At 42.1% G+C, this 26,522-nt stretch overlaps 1 protein-coding gene across 1 annotated transcript in view; it reads right to left on the bottom strand.

Moving 5' to 3' along the window:
- Positions 1-9,304, bottom strand: part of NOTCH4 (notch receptor 4) — a 93,083-nt gene extending 83,779 nt beyond the window's left edge. Inside the window, exons 1-3 of the mRNA XM_087953349.1 lie at positions 9,070-9,304; positions 5,226-5,301; positions 302-570 (exon numbers count right to left, since the gene is read on the bottom strand). Coding sequence (XP_087809475.1) covers positions 302-570; positions 5,226-5,301; positions 9,070-9,112 — 388 coding nt within the window. The 5' untranslated portion in view covers positions 9,113-9,304. The remainder of the gene's footprint in view (positions 1-301; positions 571-5,225; positions 5,302-9,069) is intronic.
- Positions 9,305-26,522: the final 17,218 nt, after the last annotated feature.

The following is a 26,522-nucleotide window of genomic DNA, read 5'->3' as shown; positions in this document are numbered from 1 at the left end:
AATTATTATCAATGTAACGAATACTGTAAATTTTGATTGTAATAGCACAGAGACATTTGTACCCAGTCAGCACACTGTTTAATGGAAGATGGTATGTTCAAGTAAAAAAAAAAACCTTATAAATAAATAAACAAATAAATAAATAAATAAAACAAGCAAGCTTAGAGAGCAGCCCCTCATGTCAACTGTGAGCTACAAATATTCTCTTTATTCATACAATCTAAGCTCTTCAGGTTTTTTTTTACATGCACCACAACACATGAACTGGGACAACTTCAAAATTCCCAGTTGATTACCTTACCGGTCCATCCTGATAGACACTGGCATTGATGCTCTTTCCCGGAGATCCGTTGGCATGTCCCTCCATGTTGGCAGGGTGACGGGAAGCAGGGATCACCAACGACACCCTGGCATTTCTCCCCAGTGAAACCGGGAGGGCACACACATACGTACTCAGGGGCGGCTGAAGGAGGAAGTGCTCTGGACGAGCAGCTGCCCCCATTCTGGCAAAGCACAGGGGTGCAAGGGTCTGGAAACTGGCATGTGTCTCCTACGTAGCTAGGAGAGCACCTGTGGATGGGGAAAGAAACAGAAAATATTTTTATTTAGAGTTAGGGAAACAATAGATAGTATATGCAAATTCTCAGTTTATGTAATCTTGATTCTACCCTTCTATTAACGCAGCCTAGAACTGTGTTGGCTTTTTTAGCAGATGCAGCACACTGCTGGCTCATATTTAAGTGATTGTCCACTAGGACGACGTGAATTCAGATCCCAGTCTGTGGAATTGGGCACAATGGCTGTTTCTCACATCCCTCTTAGCTTTACCTTACGGAATACTAACGGAAACAACTAAGTTCTTATAGGTCACTAAACCAAACTCACATTTTGGCTTCTTACAAGCACATTTTCCATGCAATAAATAATGTGACCAACTCTATATAGGTAGACCTCAACATGACCATAACTGGGATTAGAACTTCTGTTGCTAAGCAAGTTTATTGTTAAGCACCCAAATGTTTAGTTTAGTGTAGTGTAGTGTAGTTTAGTTTATTGTCATTGCATCTTGTACAACGAAATTAAATACCGTCTTCAGTGTACGTTATGACTATAGAAATAAACCGACTTCCGGTTTTGCCAGGCTTCGGTGGCGGCGGGGTTTCGCGATCTTGCGCTATCCCTGTTGCACTAGCCGTCTTGGTGCCTCCGATCCCAACAGGTCTGGAGGATAAGGCTGCCCCGTAGAGGCAGCCGAAGACAGGGGGGATCCGGATAGGGGTTTGGGGTTTTCACAGATTCCTTCCCCACCCGGCATAACCCCCTTTTCTCAAGGCGGTGGAGCGGCGGTCAGTAATGGCCGCCACAAAGAAGCCGGCAGCTGGACAAGATTGTGCTGGAGGAAGAAGGAGAAAGTTCTGAAGCGAAAGTTTTTTGGCTGAACTGGGACTATAAGATGTATCTAATATCCTGAAAATCCTGATTTTTTGAAAGATACTTTGTTTCCAGAAGAGATTTATAAGCGGCGAGTGAAAGTGCTGAAAGAGAAAGTTTACTCTCCTTCCCTATGGAATTAACAAATGGATATTGAAAAGCCTGCTATTTTATAGAAGGTAAAAATTTAAAGCTTTTTGTTACAAGTGGGAAGGGAGAGGACAAAAGAAAAATTTATATTAAGATTTTGTTGGAGGAGATGCCTGGAAGATTTTGAGATTGGAAGTTAATCGCAATAAGACTTTAAAATACAGATTGGGGTTTTTTTCCCCTCTCCAATTGATATTACCCCAGGAAGAAAAAGTGTGAAGGGAAGAACTTTGTGCTCTGTTTGGATTGTTTGATGACTTTGGGACTTTGGGGAATTGTTCTAAGCTTTGAATTATCTTGGTTGTTCTAAGAAGAAGAAGAAGAAGAAAAAGAAGAAGAAAAGGTTTATAATGGCTTTATCTGTTGATGAACTGAGAGAGGAATATGGTAAAATAAAGAAAGAAGGCAAAGACGCTGTGAGAGAAATTTTTCGCTTTTTAGAAATGGCGCTTGCTACTTATCAGCAAACACAACAATTGATGGAGGAGGAGGAGGAGGAGGAGGAGGAGGAGGAGGAGGAGGAGGAAGAAGAAGAAGAAGAAGAAGAAGAAGAAGAAGAAGAAGAAGAAGAAGAAGAAGAAGAAGAAGAAGAAGAAGAAGAAGAAGAAGAAGACATCTTTAACGAATCTACAAAGTTGATTAAGAAAGGAAGGAGAAAGAGAGGAAGGAAAAAGAACATAAGACTTAAAAAAACATCCAAGAAAGAGAAAAATAAGATGCAAAATCAATACAATGTTATAAAGCAAAAGAAAAGAGAAATACAACAGAGAGGGGAAGCTAAGGGGGGTAAAAAGACCAGATGGGATAAGATAGGAAGGAAGAAGGGGGGGAAAAGCCACAAAGGTATGAAACAAGATGTGAAAAAGAATTTTTTTTTTAGGGATAAAGGGTAATGTATAACTTTGTTCTAAAAGGACTCTGCAAGGTACATAAGATAGTATTGTAGTATTTGTATTAGAAATAGAAAATTAGAATTTTATAAGACTTAAGTAAAGATTAAAACATTAAAGGTTTAATAATGATATATTTTAAAATTTAATAAAATATTAAAAGGAATGTTTAAAATATTTAGTTTAGGTATAGAGTTTAATTGACTATTGTGTGGATGTTAGTATGAACTTATTATTGTAGCATTTGTTTTTGAAATAGATAATTGGAATGTTATGAGATTTAATGTTTAATTATATATTTAATTACTTTATGGATTTACTATTTTAGTAAGTAGAATGTACTAAGCAGAATCAGATAGGGAACTAGGTGTTACCTTAAATGTTAATTTAGGGGAGCGATGGAAAGGCATCATACTTCAATTAGTGATTTCAGGAGAAATCTTTTTTTTTTCTACTATAGGGAATGAGATAAATGGATAATTGGAAAAGAATGGACAAAAGATACAAGTATAATGATTTAAATTAAGATGAAATGAATAAAATAGAATTAAGAAGAGTGGAAAGCGGGGAGAAGTTATAATGAAGATATAGAATGGTAAATAAGATAGGTAATGGTATATATGATGAGCATAAATTTAATTGAAGTCCATATAAAGAGAGGTAATCCGGGGCCAAGCTACTTTTTAAAAAAGAAGTTTTATGTTTTTGTGTTTTGTGTGTGTATGTCCGTTTGAGATTTAATAAAACCTTGGAGGAAAGCTAGAGGAGAATAATTGCAAACAAGACAGAGGGAAATATGAATATGATGATTATAAAATGGATAAATATAGAAGAAATGTAATTGAATAAAACAATGTTTTATCTGCCTTGTAAAAATTTATAATGGAAAGAGGTTTAATGTCTTCAATGTTTAATGATGTTTTGTTTGTCTTTAAAAAATTAATAAAATCTGTTTAAAAAAAAAAAAGAAATAAACCTAAACACACATCATTCACATTCGGTACATTAAATTGAAAACCCTGGAGATCGCATTAGTATTGCACTATACAGTAGAATTCAATAGAGTTACTGGGATAGAAGCTGTTTTTCAGCCTATTTGTCCTTGCTTTTATTATCCTGTACCGTCTGCCAGATGGCAATAGTTCAAAAAAAAAGGGTGCCCAGGATGAGATGGATCTTTGAGAAAGTTTTGAACTTCCTTAAGGCAGCGGGAGCTATAAAGCTCTTCCAAAGAGGGGAGAGGGCAACCCATGATCCTCTGGGCAATGATGTTAACCCTTTGGAGTGCTTTCCTATCTGCCACTATGCAATTGGCAAACCCTACACAGGGGCAGTAAGTTAAAATACTCTCCATGGTGCAACAGTAGAAGGTCACCAGCTGAAAAGAAACACTGGAAGTAAATGCATTTACATATATCTGATCTGGAACATACCGGTTGTCCTTGGCTTACAACAGTTCATTTTGTGATGGTTCAAAGTTACAGCAGCCACTGAAAAAAGTGGTTTATGATCATTTTTCACACTTATGACCATTGCAGCATCCCCCATGGTCATGTGATCAAAATTTGGATGCTTGGGAACTGGTTCATCTTTATGACAGTTGCAGTGTCCCAGGATCATGGAATCCCCTTTTGCAAAACTTCTGACTAGCAAAGTCGATGGGGAATCCTCTTTTGCAAAACTTCTGACTAGCAAAGTTGATGGGAAAGCCAGATTCACTTAAGTTAGTGTTACTCACTGAACAACTGCAGTGATTCACTTAACAGCTGTGGCAAGAAAGGTCGTAAAACAGGGCAAAGTTCACTTAACAACCATCTCGCTTAGCAATAGGAATTTTGGGCTCAATTGTGATTGTAAGTCAAGGACTATCTACGTATGTTGGTTTAAAAAAAAAATCAACTTATACATGGGTGGGCTTATACACAAGTATATATGGTACTGTCAGGATTCCGACACTTAACCCCATTTAAATCATGAGTCTCTAGCCAAACTCCAAAAAGATTTATTGGGAGTTAGAAGACACAGCACTGCCTGGGCGTAGCCAACCCTGAGACACATCATTCATTGTCACCCTTGACCCTGGCTTTCCCCCACCTCCTGGGTGTATCGTAATTCATATTCTCCAATGGGACACATCCATAGCCAAGAGTCATCAATCATACTCTCCAGTTAGAATTTTGCATGGCAGAAACTTCGGTCACCTAGAAACTATCTTTGAAAACATGTATGGAATGCAAGCTGCCCACTGCTTCCCCCCTCCCTTTCTCTAAAAGGACACAGAAATATTTTATGAGTTGACAGGTATTCAGAGATGGGGTGCTGCTGGTTTGGACCGATTTGGGCGAACTGGTAGTTCCGATGATCAGCTGGCCCCACCCAATCACCCCTGCCCTATCCTATCCTTTATTTCCTGCTTTGTAGCTCATCTCAGTGCTGTGCGGGCTCACCAAACCAGTTGTTAAACTGACAGCATCCCGCCACAGCTGGCATCTCCATGATCATGGCTGTATAACAGGCTGAACATTATTTCCCCTGCACAAGTTTTGCCAGGAACAGCATGAATTGAATTCCTAGCTCAGCCCCACCCTTCTGCCTTCTTATGACGGACAGAAATAGCAGCAGCAGCAGCATTTCCTGTCCACCGAATCAAGCCAGGGGAGAAATCTCTGACCTGTTGAGGCTCTGCTTGTCCTTCCATTTTAACCATTATGGGGAATCCTGATACTTTAAAAAAATAAAATAAATAAAACTTACAGGCAGGAAGACGTCCCATTGGAGTGCTTCAAACAAGTCCCGCCATTCTTGCAGAGCATCTGAGGACAAGATTCAGCTGGGGGAAACGGAAACACAAAGAGGTTCAGAAAAAGGCTGGTGCCTTAATATTTGCAGATAAAAATGTGTGTCTGGAGGACTTAAATTCAGAGTTCAAAATAAACCGCATCATCGAACAAATTGGAGGTGTTGTTTTGACAAATGTCAAACTACAACGTCTGAGAGGAAGGTGCAAACTTAGCCACAATGATAGTTTTTCTCTCTCCAGAGTTTGGCTGTCCAGGGGAAGAAAGGAATTGTTAATTTATTCATTTTTGCCTGCTTCGGAGATCCTTGCAGTCCGCCGGCCTCCATTTGTAGCCTTTTGTGAGAAATAAAAAGGGAGCTTATAATTAAACATTAGAACCGACATTTGTGTCCACAAGGAATCAAGTTACATCTCTTGCTTGATGTCTTCTGCCAAGTAACACATACAATGAAATTGAATTGAAACTTCCTTGTGCCTAAACATGCAACATTTGCCAGTTCCTTGGCAAATGATGAATTTTTCTGACCATTTTGTTTTAAGGGCTGGTGACATTTGTTATTTTTAACTTCAAATTTAAATTTTTGCAAAAACCATCAACCTAGGTGAGCCTAATACCCATGTGCCCTGAAAATAAGACCGGATCTTATTTTTATTTTTTTTGCCACCAAAGAAAGGCACCAGGTCTTATTTTAGGGGGAGTATCAGCCACTGACTCACCTCACTTGCACATGCTTCCTTTTTGCTGTCAGAGGCCTTCTGGAACTTCTTCTGCAGCTGGCAAGGCATTTCTGAATGTCTCTGCAGCCGATAATAGAGCTCCGGAACGATCCGGAGCTCTGTTACCGGCTGCAGAAGCCCTCAGGAAAGCCTTGCCGGCTGCAGAAGAAATGGTCCAGCAAGGCAGGTGTCAGGATGTGCAAGGCCTGGCTGCAACTGTCCAAAGGTAAGTAGTAGAGCAGCTTCCTACACACCCATCCCCACCCTAGCTTAATTTTTAACCCGTGCACCCTGGAGTGGACGGGTCTTAATTAGGGCTTATTTTGGGGGTAGGGCTTATATTGGCTGCAAAGTCAAGCTAGGACTTACCTTCAGGGTAGGCCGTATTTTCAGGGAAACACAGTAAATGGAGACAGGATAAGGGTCTCTCTCATTTGCCCCTAACTTCGGCTCAAACATGTCCTGACAGTTAGGGGTCCTTTTCTGCTGTGCCCTTCTGATACTTATTTATTTATTAAATTTATTTGCCGCCCATCTCAATCACAAGGTGATTCTGGGTGGCCAATAAATTTAATGTATTTCCTTGACTTTATTCCTAACCCATACTTGATCGAGTTTTAGTACTTTTAGTGAGTTTTTTTTTAGTGCTTTCCCCTGTAAATAGACAATTTGTCATAACTGTTTTTCTATGTGCATTCTGAATGAGTTTCATCTACAGATAGTCTGAGTTAGTTCTACAGAGGAATTGAGTGTGTCATCTGCACCTCTATAACTGTCTAGTTTGGTTCTGCAACCCAACAGGACAGACACAGACTTCAGAGGATAATTAGGACTGCAGAAAAAACAGTTACTACCCACCTGCCTTCCATCGAGGACCTGTATACTGCAGGAGTCAAAAAGAGGGCTGTGAAAATATTTACAGACCCCTCACATCCTGGACATAAACTGTTTCAACTCCTACCCTCAAAACGATGCTAAAGAGCACTGCACGCCAGAACAACTAGACACAAGGACATTTTTTTCCTGAATTCCATCACTCTGCTAAACAAATAATTCCCTCAACACTGTCCAACTTTTTCCTAAGTCTGCACTACTATTACTATTAATCTTCCCATCACTCCCTATCACCCATCCCCTCCCACTTGTGACTGTATGACTGTAACTTTGTCGCTTGTATCCTTACGATTTATATTGACTGTTTCTTAGTATGATTTGATTGCTAATTGTACCCTATGACTATTATTAAGTGTTGTACCTTATGATTTTTGACTCTTGACAAATGTATCTTTTCTTTTATGTACACCGAGAGCATTTGCACCAAGACAAATTCCTTGTGTGTCCAATCACACTTAGCCAATAAAGAATGCCATAGTCCTCAATTTGCAACCATTTGTTGAGTGACCTGTTCAGAGTTACAACTCTGAAAAAAGTGACTTATGACCAACCAGTCTTCACACTTATGACTGTCACAGTGTCCCCCATCTGCTTGATTGCGCAATGAACCATAATCATATAATATAAAAACAACAATATCAAGAAGGTAACAAAATACCAAGACCTGCAAATAGAAATAGACTAACTGTGGAAAAAAGAAAGCAAAGGCTGTACCAATAGTAACAGGCGTCTTGGGGGGTGATCCCAAAACAACTGGAGCACCATTTGAACCCCCTCAGCAGTGACAAAATCATCACTAGTCAATTGCAAAAGGCAGCTTTACTCAGAACAGCTGAAATATACCTTTAACACCAGCAAAACTCAGCACCTGCCTCTCCCAGGTGGGGTGGATAAAACTGCCAAACTCGGTCTAAACCTCTGGCTAACTCTGCATCCAACCATCACAACAATATCAACATTTTAAATTCTAAAATACTGTAATTAATAATCCAAGAGAACAGAAGGGTTTTAGCTTTGCAAAGAAGCAATCCGATTTTGCTGCTGTGGGCAAATCTTGTTAAGGAGAATATTTCAGAAGGAATGAAGAAAACAACATCCTAACATCCTTTTTTCAGGTTGCTCTGCTCCATATTCTGGTGAAAACTTTTTTAAAAAACCAAACATGCAGAGGTACAATTGGAGAAGAGTATGTGAACATACAGAGAGGTGGACTGCCAACCATGACATTTACACAATAACAACTGTACTAGTCTGCAAGGTACCACAAAACAGTTAACAATAGATAGACCCAGCAAGCTGTTTGTAGAAGCCTACTTTTTTTTAATGATGTCATTATTTGATTGTTGTATGCCACCCAGAGTCGCGTTTTATGAGATGGCTGGCTATATAAAATTGATAAACATGCAAACAAATAAACCCGACCCGATCAAGACTTAGTGGTTGTATTTTTGCAATACACTAATCTTGGTAATTTCATTAAGTAATTAATATGTCATCCATCTCACTTTCGAGCTAGTCTAGGTGGCCCACCACATCATAAAAACAAGAATATGAAAACAATGAAACGTTAAAAACACTGAACTATTAAAGCCTTAAAAATTAACAAAAATTAGATAAACTAGAAACTGGGACGCAAACAGGATGGTTAGTTTTTCTGGTGGCAGGAAATCAGTCCCTAAGATGAGTTTAGGCTTTTCGGTATTGGACAGACCCCCCCAAAAAGAAATAATTTATTAAGGGACACTATGCTGAAGCAACCTGGAAGGTCAAGAACAAAATATGCATTTACCAGAAATCCTCTGACTCCTTACCTTGCTTCTTATAGAAATATTGTGCAAAACCATGAAATTGCTGAACTAAGGAACTGGAAGTAAGCATGTTTCAGTGAATAAGGATGGGTCTGGAAAATAACAGAAATGTACTTCTCCTTTTTGGTATAGTTTAACATAAGAAACGCCCCGGGCTAGGCTGAGATTATGAAATGTATAAAAGTGACGCCTCAGGAAGAGCCAGGGGTTCAGAATTTGCCATGCTAATGCTCTGAACCTTTGTGCACAAATAAAAACCTGTATTCTCCAACCTTTCGTGGTCTTGTGTCCTGATTTGGAAACAGGATCTGCTGCAACAATGCAAAGCCTTCATGTAAAAATCTAGTCTGTTCTACTTATGTTATTCTTTTTAACTTACCTCCAGCAAATGGAATCAACATGAGCAGCAGCAACGGTTTCATCCTCCTTTAGCTCTCTCTTCCACACCTTCATCACTCCATCTAACACTAGGAGAGGACGTGAGAGGCAGAATCTGGGTGTCCAAAAAAAAGGTGGGATCAAACTGAAGCCAGGGCTGAGGATGGCTGCTATTAGAGAGAGCACCCCGGGGAAGCACCCCAGTTCCTTCAGACACAATCCAGGACTCTGTGACACCCCATCCCTGCCCTCCGTTAAAGAACACGAGACACATCCTGCCAGTTCTGTTCTCCATTGTCGAAGACTTCCTGCCCCACACAATGCCTGGGACGGGAAAGATTTCCTGTTACCCAGGGCACGGTTGTCAACAGTGGACAAAGGGTGGGAACGATTAGGGTGGGTGGCTGATGAGGAAGAAGGGAACATTGGGCCAAGGAACAGAAGCAGAGTAGAAGAGTTGTGAAAGACGTCGTACTTGTGCTGGAAATGGGGGCACGCACAACGACGTCCCACCTTCAGGACGAGGAAGTGGGCAAAGGGGGTGAAGCGGTGGGATCTGAGGTGAACTCCTGGGAGATGCGTGAAGCTCAACCAAATCTTGTAGCACATCAATGCTCCTAGTGATGGTTCTTCTAATGAGATCTCTATTGATACAATGCTCCTTGTGATGGTTCCTTCCACGTTGTGGAAAGCTGGACTTCTAAGCAGCATCTCAGAAGCCACCCAAAGATTTGATGGAATGTTTTGTTTTTTTAAACTCCTGCTACTGCCACTCTTAAATAGTGTTTCTTAAACTTGCCAACTCCAAGTTGGACTTCAACTCCCAGAATTCCCCAGCCAGCATGCAGAACTCTGGGTGTTGGTCCACACATCTTAAAATGGTTTGAAAGCCATTGCTCTAAAAGCAAATCTTTCTATTATCTTTGCTCCAACTATCTAAGATCTGGTTTCTCTGCTTTTTACAGTTTGCTGCCACCAACCCCTAAGAAGTTAAGTGAGCGCCAGACCTACTTAGTGCTTGAAATGAAGGCCACTAGGAAATCACGGGTCCATAGGGTAGATTGGGAAGTTGAGCCAGCATGCTAGAAGAAGCAAAGGGCACACTAATTCCCTATTGAGGGAGGAAAGAAAGAACCTACATGGAGTTGTTAGTAGGCTATAAAAAATACAATAATTATTTAGAGTTTTCACTCTTAACTCTCCTACATCAAGTTTGCTGTTCTGTCAAATCCAAGCACTTATTGGATAAGAGCAGAAGAACTGCCAAGAACAAGGGTCTTCAAACTTGGCAAGTTTAAGACTTGTGGACTTCAACTCCCAGAATTCCTGAGCTAACATGACTGGAGGAGGAATTCTGGGAGTTGAAGTCCACAAGTCTTAAAGTTGTCAAGTTTGAAGACCCCCTGGCCTAAGAATAAACACACTAGGTCAGGGGTCTCCAACCTTGGCAGCTTTAAGCCTGGAGGACTTCAACTCCCAGAATTCCCCAGCCAGTTTTTCCCCAGCCAGAATTCCTGAGCTAACATGACTGGAGGAGGAATTCTGGGAGTTGAAGTCCACAAGTCTTAAAGTTGTCAAGTTTGAAGACCCCTGGCCTAAGAATAAACACACTAGGTCAGGGGTTTCCAACCTTGGCAGCTTTAAGCCTGGAGGACTTCAACTCCCAGAATTCCCCAGCCAGTTTTTCCCCAGCCAGAATTCCTGATCTAACATGACTGGAGGAGGAATTCTGGGAGTTGAAGTCCTCCAGGCTTAAAGTTGCCAAGGTTGGAGACCCCTTGCACTAGGTCTTACTACAATCTGACTTTGTGTGCTGTTTGAAATCAGATGAGATAGAATATATAAGAGAGTTGGAAGGGACCTTGGAGGTCTTCTCCTCCAACCCCCTGCTCAAGCAGGTGACCCTATATCATTTCAGACAGGTGGCTCTCCAACCTTTTCTTAAAACCCTCCAGTGATGAAGCACCACAACTTCTGGAGACAAGCTGTTCCCCTGGTTAATTGTTCTCACAGCCAGGAAATTTCTCCTTAATTCCAGAATGCTTCTCTCTTTGATTAGTTTCTAACCATTGTTTCTTGTCCTGCCCTCTGGTGCTTTGGTGAATAATTTGACCCCCTCTTCTTTGTGGCAGACCCTCAAATACTGGAATACTGCTACCATGTCACCCCTAATTCTTCTTTTCTCTAGACTAGCCAAAACCAAATCCTGCAGCCTTTCTTGATATGTTTTAGTCTCCAGGGCTTTGATCATCTTAGTTGCTCTTCTCTGAACTTTTTCCAAGTCTCAACATCTTTTTTGTAGTATAGTGACCAAAATTGGTTGTGTATTTTCTCTCAAACCAGCTCAGTGCACATTTTAACACAATCTGTTCTCCTTTGCCTTTTACAAGCAGTACAGTTGGCCCTTGATTTACAGTCACTTGTTTGGTGACGGTTCAAACTTACAATGGTACTGGAAAAAAGAGACTTATGACCATTTTTCACACTTACAACTGTTGCAGAATCCCCATGGTCACATGATCAAAATTTGGATGCCTGGCTGGAGGAGGTGATAAAGAAAATAATGGAATGTACAGAGATGAGTAGATTGACACTGGCAATTAGGGAGCAAGAAGAAAAAGAATATTATAAAATATGGGATTTATTTTATCAATGGTTAGATAGGAAAATAGGGAAATGAAATACAGGTGAAACTCGAAAAATTAGAATATCGTGCAAAAGTTCATTTATTTCAGGAATGCAACTTAAAAGGTGAACCTAATATATGAGGTAGACTCATTACATGCAAAGCAAGATAGTTCAAGCCGTGATTTGACATAATTGAGATGATTATGGCTTACAGCTCATGAAAACCCCAAATCCGCAATCTCAAAAAATTAGAATATTGTGAAAAGGTTCAATATTCTAGGCTCAAAGTGTCCCACTCTAATCAGCTGATTAAGCCATAACACCTGCAAAGGGTTCCTGAGCCTTTAAATGGTCTCTCAGTCTGGTTCAGTAGGAATCACAATCATGGGAAATACTGCTGACCTGACAGTTGTGCAGAAAACCATCACTGACACCCTCCATAAGGAGGGAAAGCCTCAAAAGGTAATTGCAAAAGAAGTTGGATGTTCCTAATGTGCTGTATCAAAGCACATTAATAGAAAGTTATGTGGAAGGGAAAAGTGTGGAAGAAAAAGGAGCACAAGCAGCAGGGATGACCGCAGCCTGGAGAGGATTGTCAGGAAAAGGCCATTCAAAAGTGTTGGGGACTTTCACAAGGAGTGGACTGAGGCTGGAGTCAGTGCATCAAGAGCCACCACACACAGACGGATCCTGGACATGGGCTTCAAATGTCGCATTCCTCTTGTCAAGCCGCTCCTGAACAACAAACAACCTCAGAAGCGTCTTACCTGGGCTAAAGAAAAACAGAACTGGTCTGTTGCTCAGTGGTCCAAAGTCCTCTTTTCTGATGAGAGCAACTTTTGCATCTCATTTGGAAACCAAGGACCCAGAGTCTGGAGGAAGAATGGAGAGGCACACACTGCAAGATGCTTGAAGTCCAGTGTGAAGTTTCCAGTCTGTGTTGATTTGGGGAGCCATGTCATCTGCTGGTGTTGGTCCACTGTTTCATTAAGTCCAGGGTCAACGCAGTCGCCTACCAGAAGATTTTGGAGTACTTCATGCTGCCTTCTGCAGACGAGCTTTATGGGGATGCTGACTTCATTTTCCAGCAGGACTTGGCACCTGCCCACACTGCCAAAAGCACCAAAACCTGGTTCAATGACTGTGGGATTACTGTGCTTGATTGGCCAGCAAACTCACCTGACCTGAACCCCATAGAGAATCTATGGGGCATTGCCAAGAGAAAGATGAGAGACATGAGACCGAACAATGCAGAAGAGCTGAAGGCTGCTATTGAAGCATCCTGGTCTTCCATAACACCTCAGCAGTGCCGCAGGCTGATAGCTTCCATGCCACGCCGCATTGAAGCAGTAATTGCTGCAAAAGGGGCCCAAACCAAGTACTGAGTACATATGCATGCGTATACTTTTCAGAGGTCCGATATTGTTCTATGTGCAATCCTTGTTTTATTGATTGCATGTAATCTTCTAATTTTCTGAGATTGTGGATTTGGGGTTTTCATGAGCTGTAAGCCATAATCATCTCAATTATGACAAATTACGGCTTGAACTATCTTATTTTGCATGTAATGAGTCTATCTCATATATTAGGTTCACCTTTTAAGCTGGATTACTGAAACAAATGAACTTTTGCACGATATTCTAATTTTTTGAGTTTCACCTGTATATTGTAGTATAAATATCAGTGAATATAATACAGTGATAATAATATGCTATAATCGTTTACTATGGAAAGAACCATAATATGAATTAGAATCTGTAAAAAATAAGATTTGCTTGAAAATGATAATATGAATTTGCAATTAAAGTCTAATGATGATGTAATAATAATATAACAGGATATGGAAAGTTGATTAACATAATATGAATATAAATTTAAATTTAAGAGTGAAAGACTATGGATATTGTGCACAAGAAATATGTACCAACCGATACACTGTACAACTGAAAGAAGGTTTTATTTGTTGTTTTGTGTTTATGTTTGTTTATGTTTGTTGTCAAAAATAAATTAAAAAATTGGGGGGGAAATTTGGATGCTTGGCTTGTTTTTATGATGGTTGCTGTGTCCTGGGGTCATGTGATCCCCTTTTGTGACCTTCTGATAAGGAAAGATAAGGGAAGCCAGATTAACAGCCGTGGCAAGAAAGGTCGTAAAATGGGGCAACGTTCACTTAACAACTGTCTCACTTAGTTAACAGAAAATTTGGGCTCAACTGTGGTTGCAAATCCAGGACGACCTATATGAACCAAACTCAGCGCTGATCACAACCAAAATATTTCAGAATGGATTTGATTTAGAACTGAACTCCACAATAAAAAGCATCTCAGTCCTCACTCCAGCTATAGGCAGGATTCAGAAACAACCTTTGTTGTAAAATTGTAATTGTATTAGCCCATTTTTCTGCATTACCAGCCTTACAGCCTTGAATCAGTTACCTTACCTGACCCTCAACATATCCACTGGTGGGGCGTGTTTTTTTTTGTGGAAATATGTATTTGTTTCAATAGCAAACCCATCTCTTCCTGTTTATCTGAGCTTCTGTTTTATCTTGGAATTGGGGACTAGACAAAAGTCAATTTGTTCTGCTTTGAAGCACAGACCGGATTTCCCCTAGCTACAGAAGATACTAGCTCTCCCTGTTGGACAGTTACTAGAGATAAGAAGTCTGGAGACGTTTGGAGTAGCGTCTTAAGCACTTGCCCATAGCCTGTGTCTTGCTTCCAAGTGACAAATGCTGAAAGCCTTGGAAAGAAGCACGTGCTTATTTTTCTAAGTACTGTAAGGAATTATACCGAGACTGTATAATAACCTATAACATACTACCCTGTTTCTCCAACAATACGGCCTCCCCCAATAGGAAGTCCCAGCATGCTTTATAGGCATGAAATGAAATTAAGCCCCTCCCCCTAAATTAAGGCCTATATTAAAACATGCGAAATGCCGTTAGGAAGTACTTTTGTTGCACACCCGGATATGGTGCTGCCTGCGTTGACCCCGATACGAAGTGCCCCACCAACGCCGAGGTCAACATCCAAGCCGTCGCCGCCCGCCCGCCCAAAGATGCAAGTGGGGGGGGAATTAAGTCACCCCCGAAAAGATGGCCTAGCCATTTTTTCGGGGGCTCAAAAAAAAAAAAAAAAAAGACCCAGCCTTATTATATGAGAAACACGGTATAGGTAGCTCACCCTGGGGAATATCCTCCCACTGGAGATTCAATTGAGCACAATCCTGCCGGTTATCTGTGATGCTTAAAAGACCTACTTCTGCGCTCACACCTAGGTGTGCGATGAAAGCTAGCTTTACGTGCTTTGGATCAACTGTTAACACTGTTCATGATATCCAAGCCTGAACACATCTACCAATTTAGAGAAACTGCAGCGCAATCTCAGATTCCAGAGACAAGACATTATAGGAGTATAAAACTGGGATATTGCATCCATTTTTGGTCACCACCAGTGGTGGGATTCAAAGTTTTTTTTACTACTGGTTCTGTGGGCATGGCGTGGTGTGGTGTGGTGGGAGTGGCTTGGTGGGCACGGCAGGAGAAGGATACTCAAAAATCTCCATTCCCACCCCACCCCACTAACCTGCTTTCCAGCTCCGTTCTCTTGAAGAAGACCCAGCCGATCAGCTGAGACTTGGGAGGCAGAAAACAGATGGGGGCGGGGTCAGTCAGAGGAGGGATTTGCCGGTTCTCCGAACTACTCAAAATGTCCACTACCGGTTCTCCAGAACTGGTCAGAACCTGCTGAATATACCACCTTTGGTCCCTACAATATAAAAAAGATGTTGAGACTCTAGAAAGAATGCAGGGAAGAGCAACCAGGATGATTAGGGGACTGGAGGCTAAAACATGAAGAATGGTTACAGGAACTGGGCACGGCTAGTCTAGGGAAGAGAAGGACCAGGGGAGACACGATAACAGTCTTCCAATATCTGAGGGGCTGCCACAAAGAAGAGGGAGTCAAGCTATTCTCCAAAGCACCTCAGGGCAGGATAAGAAGCAAGTTTGGTTTTTTTGACAGTTAGAACCAGGGGTGGGCCGCTGGGGGTTTGCAGGGGTTCGGGAAAGCCACTAGCTAAGATTCTCTGCAGTTCGGAGAACCCCCGAATCCCACTCTTGGCTGCTCCCCTGATCCGCCCCTCCCAGGAGTCCCCATATGGCCCATTTTGGATGCAAGTAAGCGCAAGGCTCCGGGAGGACAGAAAACGGGCCTCCTGGAAGTTTGGGAAGGCCAGAAATGGGCCCGTTTCCTACTTCCAGAGAGCCTCCAGAGCCCAGGGGGCTATTTTCGCCCACCCAGAGGCTTGAGGTAAGCCTCCAGAGTTCAGGGAAGGCAAAAATGCCACCCCCTGCCCACCGGCCGTGGTGCAGGAGGCCAACTAGGCCACACCCACCATGGCCAAGGCCACCCAGCAACCGGGCAGCAACCCTTTGCTAAAAAATTTTGAAGCTCACTCCTGGTTAGAACAAAATAATTCTAACGCTCGGCCCCTCCAGAGCTTAAATGCTTTTTTACCTGGCTCCTAACGATCCCAGGTTTTCTCCATGAAGATCTGTCCCTAACCTAGTCCTCCAGATCCTTCAAGGTGCCCCCGCTGGCACCTGAACTGAATCCATCCAGAACAATCGCAAGAACTGGGCCTGGCTAATTTAGTGAAGAGAAGGACCAGGGGGGACATGATAGCAATCTTCCAATGTTTGAGGGGCTGCCCCAGAGAGGAGGAAGGGGGTCAAGCTATTTTCTAAAGCACCTGAAGGCCAGACGAGGAACAGCGGATGGAAACTGAACAAGAGATTCAACCTGGAAATGAGAAACTTTCTGACAGTGAGAACAATCCACCAGTGGAACAGCTTGCCCTTGGAAGTTGTGGGAGCGTCATCACTTGAGACTTTCCTAAGAGTTTGGACTGCCATTTGTCAGAAATGGTGTAGGGTCTCCCGCTTGGGCGGGGGGTTGAACTAGATGACCTACCAGGTCCCTTCCAATTCTGATTATCTGTTATCTTCTTGCTTTGCTAGGAAGACGTTTCGCTTCTCGTCCAAGAAGTCACCTCAGGAACATGGTGGTTAGATGAATCTGGCTCCCGCAATTACTGGGCTCCTGTGAAGGTCACAAAAGGCCATCCCATAACCTTAGGATGCTGCAACTGTCATGAATTTGAGTCCATTTTCAATCCTCTGAATTTTCACCAGGAGACAGTGAGGATGCTGCAACTGCTGTAAGTCGTCATTCCATTTTTTCAGTGCTATTGAAACTTGGAAGGTCACTAAGGCAGTCACTGACTTAGTCCTTATTCCAGGATTAGCTGTATATGGAAATTTCTCAGAGAGGAATGTGTGGATGTGGCCAGCCTTTTGCCGAGTCTCTGCTGATGAACACGTTGCTCTTTGTGCCCTGGAGTCTCTGGGAGAGTCCAGAATAAAACCTGGTTAGCCACCAGCTGGATCTGGGCAGGCAGCCCTGTGAGATCCTAACAATCAAGCCAGAAGGACGAGCTAGATGGGTGGGTGGGTGGAGGAATGTCATCAGATACCCGGCTCATATTACCATATGTGGTGGACTTGTGAGGACGCTAGAAAATACTGGACTAAAATTCGCATGTGGTTGGAAAAAATGACAAAGAAACACATAGATTTGAAACCAGAGATCTTTTTATTGGGAATCTTACCTGATACATACAGTAAAGACTTGAAATATCTGATTGTAAATGTATTAACAGCGGCTAGGATTGTATTTGCTAAAAATTGGAAAAATGAGAAAATACCATTGCAGGAAGAAATTATTAAGAAAATATTGGAATGTGCTGAGATGAGTAGATTGACATTTGAAATTAGAGAGCAAGAGGATAAACAATTCTATAAAATTTGGGACCTTTTCTATCAATGGTTGGATGATAAAATACAATAATAGAATATTTAGAATTTTAGATAATAAGGAATATATAAAAAGATTTTTTTTCTTTTTTTTTTGTTATTTGATATTATATCTATAAAATGTTTTTAGGATAGATTTGGTATGACTATATGATTTGTTATAAAATAAACTACGTAAATTATAGTTATCTCATAAAGTATGAATGAATAAAATTATAGTCAAATGATTGTTTAATAGTGATACTAGGATATATAATTTTTGATTGATAATGCAATGTAACTGTAATTGAGACTATGAAATGAATGCACAAAAACTGATAAACCAACCGACACACTGTTTGTATATATTTATGAAAGAAAGCTGATGTTTTTATGTTTTGTTTGTTTTGTTTGTTTTTAAAAACTAATAAAATTGTTTTTTTTTTAAAAAAGAATTTGTTCAGAAGGAATATCAGTTCTTGGATTGTATGTTTTTAAAAAAATTTCCCTCTGAAATCTTACATGAATTGACACACAGCAGCATTGGGTCCTCCAGGGCTCAAAATTGAGAAGGGGGAGGAGGAGGAGGAGGAGGAGGAGGAGGAAGAGAGGATGCTGAGCTCTGGGTCCTATTCTGGGGGTCCTGGAGGTGGGATTCCCTGGGAATCCAAGCACTGAGTGAGGCAAATGGGATGCCACTCATAAGCTTGTTCCTCATTCCTCAGCTGTCCAGATCAGAGGTGGGCAGTTCAAGATGGAGGCTGACATTTCCAAAGAGTCGCACATTGAGTAGATAGCAACAGTGCTTAATCTTCTACATCAGTGATCCCCAACCTTTCTTATGCCGCGGCTCGGTATCCCCAACCACCGGTACTGGTCCGCGGACCAGTGGTTGGGGACCCCTGTTCTACATGGCTTCCCTGGGCTTTTACAGCCCTCCCTAAGCCTATTGGCCCCAACAATCTGGCTCCTCATTTTACCCACCTGGCAAGGATGGAAGGCTGAGTCCACTTTGAGCCTGATGAGAATTGAACGGCTGACAGTCAGCAGAATTTGTCTCCAATCCTGCGTTTTAAGCACTTGTGCCACCGCAGTGGTTAGAAACGGAGTCAGCTTTGCCTGGATCCTGGCTAATTCTCACTCGAACGCACATATATCTCCCAAACTCAACTTTGCTTACCATTCCAAGAGAAAATGGAATTTCCAAGGAAGCAAAGGTCCCTCTTGATCTGTGAAGAAACAGACAAGAGACAGTTTTGACGGCTGAATCCCGAAGAGTTTCAGCAAAGCTCCTCCACAAAGTACCTTTCATCAGCCAATATACTCCAAAGACTCACTGTACCCAGATCTCTCCCTTGGCTATGGATGATCTAGCGCCCTTTCCATATTTTCTGGCACCCCCTGATCCCGAATCCCAGGGGGGCTTCTGTGCAAGAAGAAGGAGCTGCCACGAAGACCCTCCACCCCCCACACCTTTCATGCTGCAGGCAATTCCTCTGCAGGGGGGGCTGTCAGAGCAGAATCCCCACTTCTCTCACGTACTCACCTCTGAGCCCCGGATTCCCAGACTGGATCTGAAGACGGACTGCACACTGGAATCCATCCTCAGCTGCAAGAGCAAGAGAGATCCAATTCAGACAGTTGGTCACCATCGGGGCTCCTTGGGGAGTGGGGCGATTTGGGGCATTCGATCCTCATCCAGTTTCCCTCCCAGGGTTATTACAAGGGTGGTTCCCAGGGACGGCAGAGGCTCACCTGAGACCAGAGAAAGGCCCAGTTGCCCCCCCAGAGACCTGCAAGGGGAGAATTGAGCTGAGATAAAAGACATTGACACCAAGACAAACGTCAAGAGGCTCCACCATTTTCCAAGAGATTCCCTTTTATGTCTGCAGGATAACGAAAGGGCGTGAATGGAGGGGAGGATAGGAAGGGGCTTTTGGACTCCATGGGAGACTGACCGGAGCAGAGGTCTCCCCCATCTTGCCAACTTTAAGACTTGTGGACTTCAACTCCCAGAATTCCTCTGCCGGTGGCAGGAGGAGCATCTACCTGGAAAAGATCATCAAGCATAAAGTCATCCCCAGAAGCCCACGTGGCTTTGTCCAAAATAAATCACGCCAAAGAAGGCTTATTGCATTCCTTGGTGGGCTCTGCCTCGCCTCGCTCATAGAAGGTTGCAGGAATGTGTCTGAAATAGTATATAGGCAGGGGGTTAGACTAGAAGACCTCCAAGGACCCTTCCATTACCGCTATTCTCTTAATTGTCGGCACTGAGGAGGAGGAGGAGAGTGGAAAATCGCTGGGCACCAAGCGAGTCAGTGGCAGGGCAGCCTCGAAGGGGGTGAGAACTACTTGGTGGCTTCTGCTCCCCGCCCATCCTCAGACCCCGAGGCCCCAGACCAAGCACCCAGCCAGCATTGCTCCCTGGGCAGCGCTCTGCTTCCCCTTGCTCCCGGGGCCTTTGGCAGACGAGCCCCCCCCCCACTGCTTTTCCTGCCCGAACCAGGGAAGGAGGGGAGTGGGTGTCCTGGAGACGGTTCAGGTTGCAGGGGGTCCTAATGGGAAAGATCGCGCCTTCTTTCCCACCAGATTCTCACTCTTGGGTTCTCTGGCGACCCCTTTACTCATCTGCCGTGCAGGGGATCAGGCTCGCTCCTTCGCATGGTAGCCAATCGTGCTCACCCAGAGCCAAGGAAGCCAGCGCAGCGCCCAGAGCTCCAGCATCCCAGAGAATCCAGAGAATAGGAAAGAAGTTTGGGGAGGGGGACCTTGGAGGTCATCTAGTCTGACTCTCTGCTCAACAGGGGAGGCCCAGACGGGCAGCATTTGATCCCTGCTCTCTTACTGAACCAGTAGCTGTCCGGTGATTGTCCGGTGGAAACGGGGGTTCGAGTTCTATCGGGGGAGAGAGGGGAGGTTTGGAACGGATCTCGCCTCTTGGATTTAATGTACTTTCCTTTCTGGGTGGAAGTTAGCTACAACTCCCCTCTGTCTCCGAGAGAGCCTGGGTGGGGTATCAGGGAAACCCCAAACCCTAAAACTATCTGGAAAACGAGACAGCAGTCACCTGTAAAGTTATGGAATCAATTATTAACCAATCCATCATCCTCCACTTAGAAACAAACAGACAACTCTCTAATAAACAATTTGGTTTCAGGAAAAAACTATCCTGCAATCTGCAACTCTTACACTGCAAAAACATATGGACTACACCACTCGATCAGGGCAAAGCAATAGACACAATCTACATAGACTTCTGTACGGCCTTTGATTCAGTGGTACATGACAAACTACTCCTAAAACTAAAATCTTATGGTATCTCTGGACACCTGCATAACTAGATAGGAGCATTCCTGTCAAACAGACAACAAATGGTCAAAATTGGGAGCGTCCTATCAAATTCTGTACCTGTCAACGGTGGTGTCCCCCAGGACAGTGTTCTAGGACCAATTCTCTTCATACTCTGCATAAATGACCTCTGTGATCACATTAAGAGCAACTGCGTTCTCTTCGCTGATGATGTAAAGCTATTCAACACCACAGACATACTGCTACCCTTCAAAAAGACCTTGACTATGTATCAGAATGGTCAAACAAATGGCAACTTCAAATCTCAACAAATAAATGCTCTGTCCTACATATTGGCAAAAAAATATATCAGAAAATAAAATGCAGGCTGAATAGTCAACACCTTTTTGATGATCCAAACTCTGTCAAGGATCTTGGAGTACTCATCTCTAATGATCTCAGTGCTAGAGCCCACTGTAACTACATAGCCAAAAAGGCATTAAGAGTTGTTAACCTAATCTTACGTAGCTTTTTCTCTGGTAATATTACACTAATAATTAGAGCATACAAAACATTTGTTAGACCAATACTCGAATACAGCTCATCAGTCTGGAACCCACATTACGTATCTGATATTAATACAGTTGAGAAAGTCCAGAAATATTTCACAAGAAGAGTTCTCCACTCCTCTACTCGTTGCAGAATACCTTATGCCACCAACTCAAAATTCTAGACCTAGAAAACTAGAACTATGCTGCCTTTGGTCCGATCTAAGTATAGTATAAAAAATCATACATTGCAATGTCCTACCTGTCAATGAACACTTCAACTTCAACCATAACAACACAAGAAAACACAATAGATACAAACTCAAGGTTAACCACACCAAACTTCATTGCAGGAAATACAACTTCAGCAACAGAGTGGTCAATGTCTGGAATACTCTACCTGACTCTGTGGTTTCTTCCCCAAACCCCACTTTAACCTTAGACTGTCTACTATTGACCTCACCCCTTTGCTAAGAGGCCTGTAGGGGGCGTGCATAAGCACACCAAGGTGCCTACCGTCCCTGTGCTATTGTTTCTTTTTATTTTTCTTATATGTATCCATGTATTCATAACTATGCTTTTATCACGTGACCTCATCTGTAATCCTGATTGGTCACTAAATTGACCCTCGATGGGTTGGGGGAAGTTTCCTCACTCTTGCCTGAACTCACGGACTCGTGGTTACTGTTCTACTTCTATCGCTAAGAGATGAGGGGAAAACGATAAGAAGATAACCATCTCACATTTATGATGAAGTTCTTCTTTAACGATATTCTGAATTTAAAGAAATTGCAGTAGGGCCCTTTCAGCTATAACCAGCGAGCTGTAGCGATCCTGGGGCGCCCTCTGCTGGATTGAGATGGAACCCTGCAGCTCCGGTTCTGAGATCCAATTATCTCCACTGTAAATACTGTAAATCAGGGCTCTCCAACCTTGGCAACTTTAAGACTTGTGGACTTCAACTCCCAGAGTTGAAGCTTTTCTGGCTGAGGAATTCTGGGAGTTGAAGTCCACAAGTCTTAAAGTTGCCAAGGTTGGAGAGCCCTGGTGCAAACACTTCCTTCTGTGAAACCATAGAGTTTTTAGTGAACGGCTGACTGTACACCAAGGATGGGCAAAATGAGGAAGAGGGCATTTGGGGTGCAGGAGGGGCTTGTCATCAACCACTCTCAGGTTTTGATGAGAGCAGGCATGATGGAGAGGGCCGAGTCAAGGCTCTGACGGGCAACCTCTACTAGCCCTTTCTATGTCTGGGGAGACCGGACTGAAACCTGGTGACAAAATTTGCTCCAGACCTCCCATGTGCTGGATCCCAAGTCACAAAGGCAATGCTGGCTGAGAATTATGGGTCTTCCATTTCAGATATACTTCAAAGACACCACAAGGTTTGGAAGGCAGGCACGCTAATGCAGGGAATCCTCATTTAGTGACCACAATTGGGATCCACAATTGGGTTGTTAAATGAAGTGGTTGTCAGTAAAACTGCTACTGTGCTTATGAAGTTACTCCGCTGAGTTCGCCTTGCAAGAATAGGTTGGGATAGTTACTCTTTCATTACTGCCCGAACTGCAAGTGGTTGCTAAATGAGGCGGTTGCTAAATGAGGACCACTTGTAGTTTTTAGGCAGGGATTTAGGCAGGGATGTGTAGAATGTGATCAATAAACCAATGAATTTATATTTGCCTGCTTTTTAACTATAACGAAAATTATACTCATGATGGGGTGTCAGACCTCTTTCAAGGGATAAATTTTCAGCAGTTGTTCAATTAAAAAAAAAGAACTGCATTACATTCTATGATGTACCAAAGATTTACCTGCAGATGTTATGGAGATCAATGGTGTGCTAGGATTTTGAAGTAAAAAAGAATAAAATCATACTTCCTCAATTAAAGTTTGTCTCCTGGGTGAGGGGTGGGATCAGGGGGTGGGGGTTGGGGGTCTCATTGGTGAAGAAGCCACACGTGGCTTTGCATCCTTATGGAGTTGGCATCCTGGTTCACTGGACACGGTAAGGAAGCCTCCTAAGTGGCAAGAGGAGGAGGTGGTTCCCAGCCAAAAGCTGAGCTGTGGCAGGTAGAAAGACAGGTGGAGTCTTGGATTACCTGGAAGAACTAAGGGTGACAGGATAGCAGTATTCCAGTATTTGAAGGGTTCCCGGAAAGAGGAGGGGGGTCCAATTATTTTCCAAAGCACCAGAAGAAAAAGGGACGAGGAAATTGGCTCCTTTGCAAAGCGGCAGCTCCCCCCCCCTGCCCCGCCCTTAGAGGCCGAGGAGCACTTGGTCGCTGTGCCACAAAGGCCGAGAGTAGCTGCTCTTTGATCAGCGGAGACTCTGCAAGAGGACGTCCCGGTCATACTGAAGGAAATGCAGCGGTTACAAGTGGAATGGGGGGGGGGGCATTTGAACCTTCTGACGGAGGGTTTCTTGGTATTTTTCATTCCCCCCCCAACTCGAATTTAATAAAGACAAAGGAACACACTTTTTTCAATATTTTACTGAACTAGTGCTGAACATTGGTTATTCCAAAGAGCTCCGACATAATCTGCTCCCCCCATAATCCTGAGCCCCTTCTTTGATATTTTAAACAAGTTTCCTACAGTTATAAAGAAGCAAAAAAAACCACCTCATATTTATTTATGTAATAATTTATTGATTCTTCACGTCCTAGATATCAAGTACCTTCATCATACATTTTAAGAAGATACTTGGTTGATACCCAGGATGCTGTGTATCCTAATTCATATTCTCCGATGAAACATGGTCAAGAGTCATCATGAAGCAGGACCAATGAGACATATAAAACAGCACTATAAGGGTACAGGACATATTCTAGGGTAAAGGTCATAGTTGCCTTCGTTCTAGCTGCTGCATCTATTTAGAGAATACTTTCAGATAAAATGTAACTGAACTGTTGCTGAAACTGAACATAAGGTTGGGTATGGAAAATTACTGGTGGTGTAAGATAAAAGAGTAAGAAGAAATGCATATCATATTCTCTTTCCACTTCCTCTAGAGACAGGATGTTTTGTTCTTCCTCTATCATAACCGTGTAACAGTTAAACCATAATTGGTAAATCTGAAGATGAACGCCCAGACCTATGCTGAGGTCACAATGTGTATAAAGGAATCATCCCAGGTGCAACTGGGGGGTTCAGAATTTGCCATGCTAATGCTCTGAACCTTTGTGCACAAATAAAAACCTGTATTCTCCAACCTTTCGTGGTCTTGTGTCCTGATTTGGAAACAGGATATGCTGCAACATTTAAGCATGTTCTCCAATTAAAGATTTGCACATAAAAAAAACTCCAGTTGCTTAGTTCTTTTTTTTTTTATAAATATAGTTTATTAATTTTTACAATTAAAACCAGTCACAATACATACACAAATAAGCAAAAGAAAGAAAAAGAAAGAAGAGAGAAGAGGAAGAGAGGGAAAGAATTTTGAGAAAAGAAAGAAAAAGAAAGGGGGAAGAAAGAAAGAAAGAAAGAAAGAGGTTACAAGATAAAAAGTATTCTTATTTTAACAGTTTGCAAGATCTTCTTTTGTTTTCATAACTTGTGTCATATAACCACACCTGTTTTTAACTTATATCGCTACCTCGTTATTATGGGTTGATACTTTTCTTTTATGCCTTATGATATATAATTTATCTTTGGTCAATCCAATTATACCAACAATTCCAGCTATCGTAGTATAGTGAAGTGTCTTTGTTTTTTAGCGCCAAAGTCAATTTATCCATTTCTGCGCATTTTGAGATTTTTTCAATAATCATTTCTTCTGATGGAATTTGATGTTGTTTCCAGTGTTGAGCGAAGGCTAATCTGGCCGCTGTTAAAATGTGTATTGTTATGTATTTGGCTTTTTTGGAAATTTGCTTATCAAAAATCCCTAGTAGGAAGGACTCTGGTTTGTATTCGATCTGCTCTTTGGTGATTTCTTCCAACCAAGTTTTGATTTTCTTCCAATACTTTTGGGTTTCTGCACAAGACCACCACATATGGAAAAAGGTTCCTTCTTTTTTCCTACACTTCCAGCAATGCGGACTCATGCTGGGGTGCATCTTCGCTAACCTCGAAGGGGGGAGATGCCATCTATAAAACATTTTATAAAGATTTTCCTTGTATGCTGCCGATTTGGTAATCTTATTGTTTTTGCCCCAAACTTTCTCCCATTCCGCTAATGTGATGCTGCGCCCTACGTTCTTACTCCAAGCAATCATATTTCCTTTTACAATTTCTTCTTCTAGTTCTGTTTCTAATAAGTAGTTATAAAATTTTGTTATGTTTTTTTTATTTGATCCTAATAAAATTTTATCTAACTGTTGCAGTTTGTTATTAATTCTGAATTCTTTTTTGTCTTGTTTATATCTGCTTTGAATCTGAAGGTAAACCCATTGATCAATTTTATGTCCTTGCTCCTGAAGATCCAGCCTCGGTTTCAAATTTCCTTGTGGGTCTAATAAGTCTTTGTATTTAATCATTTTGGTAAGCTCCAAATTGTTTGGGTGAATCATTGCTTCCATTGTTGAAATCCATACTGGTACTTTTGTATAATGTTTTTTCCTTATTTTCCTCCAAATTGTTAATAGTGCGTCTCTAATTAAATGTCTATGGAAATATTTTTGACTGGTTTTCCCTACGTCCCATAGAAAAGCGTGCCACCCCCTTTGTAAATCGTGGCCTTCTAGAAATAGTATTCTTTTATTGGTTAAATTCACCCAATCCTTCAACCAAACTAATGAGGTGGCCATATGGTATAACTCCCAGTTTGGAAATGCTAACCCTCCCCTGCTCTTCCTATCCTGCATTGCTTTTACATTTATTCTGGGTTTTTTCCCTTGCCAAATAAATTTCAGGGTTATTCTATTGAGTTCTTCAAAAAACTTTTTATGTAATTTAATTGAGATCGTTTGGAATAGGTACAAGAATTTAGGGAGAATGTTCATTTTAATAGTAGCAATTCGGCCTAGTAGTGAAATTTGAAGTTTCCCCCACGATTCTAAATCTTTCTTTACCTGGTGTATCAGTTTATCATAATTGTTTTCTTTAAGTGTCTTACAGTGTGGGGTTAGCCAAATTCCTAAGTATTTCACTTTCTTTGTCACTTGTATATGCATTATTTCTTCTAGTTCT

This window comes from Notechis scutatus, chromosome 2 (assembly GCF_049901735.1).
Source record: "Notechis scutatus isolate UNSWTSFEM ecotype Mainland chromosome 2, rNotScu1.2, whole genome shotgun sequence".
NCBI classification, from domain to species: domain Eukaryota; kingdom Metazoa; phylum Chordata; class Lepidosauria; order Squamata; family Elapidae; genus Notechis; species Notechis scutatus.
The sequence above is the reverse complement of the archived record's forward strand: the minus strand, read 5'-3'. Positions and strand labels throughout refer to the sequence as shown.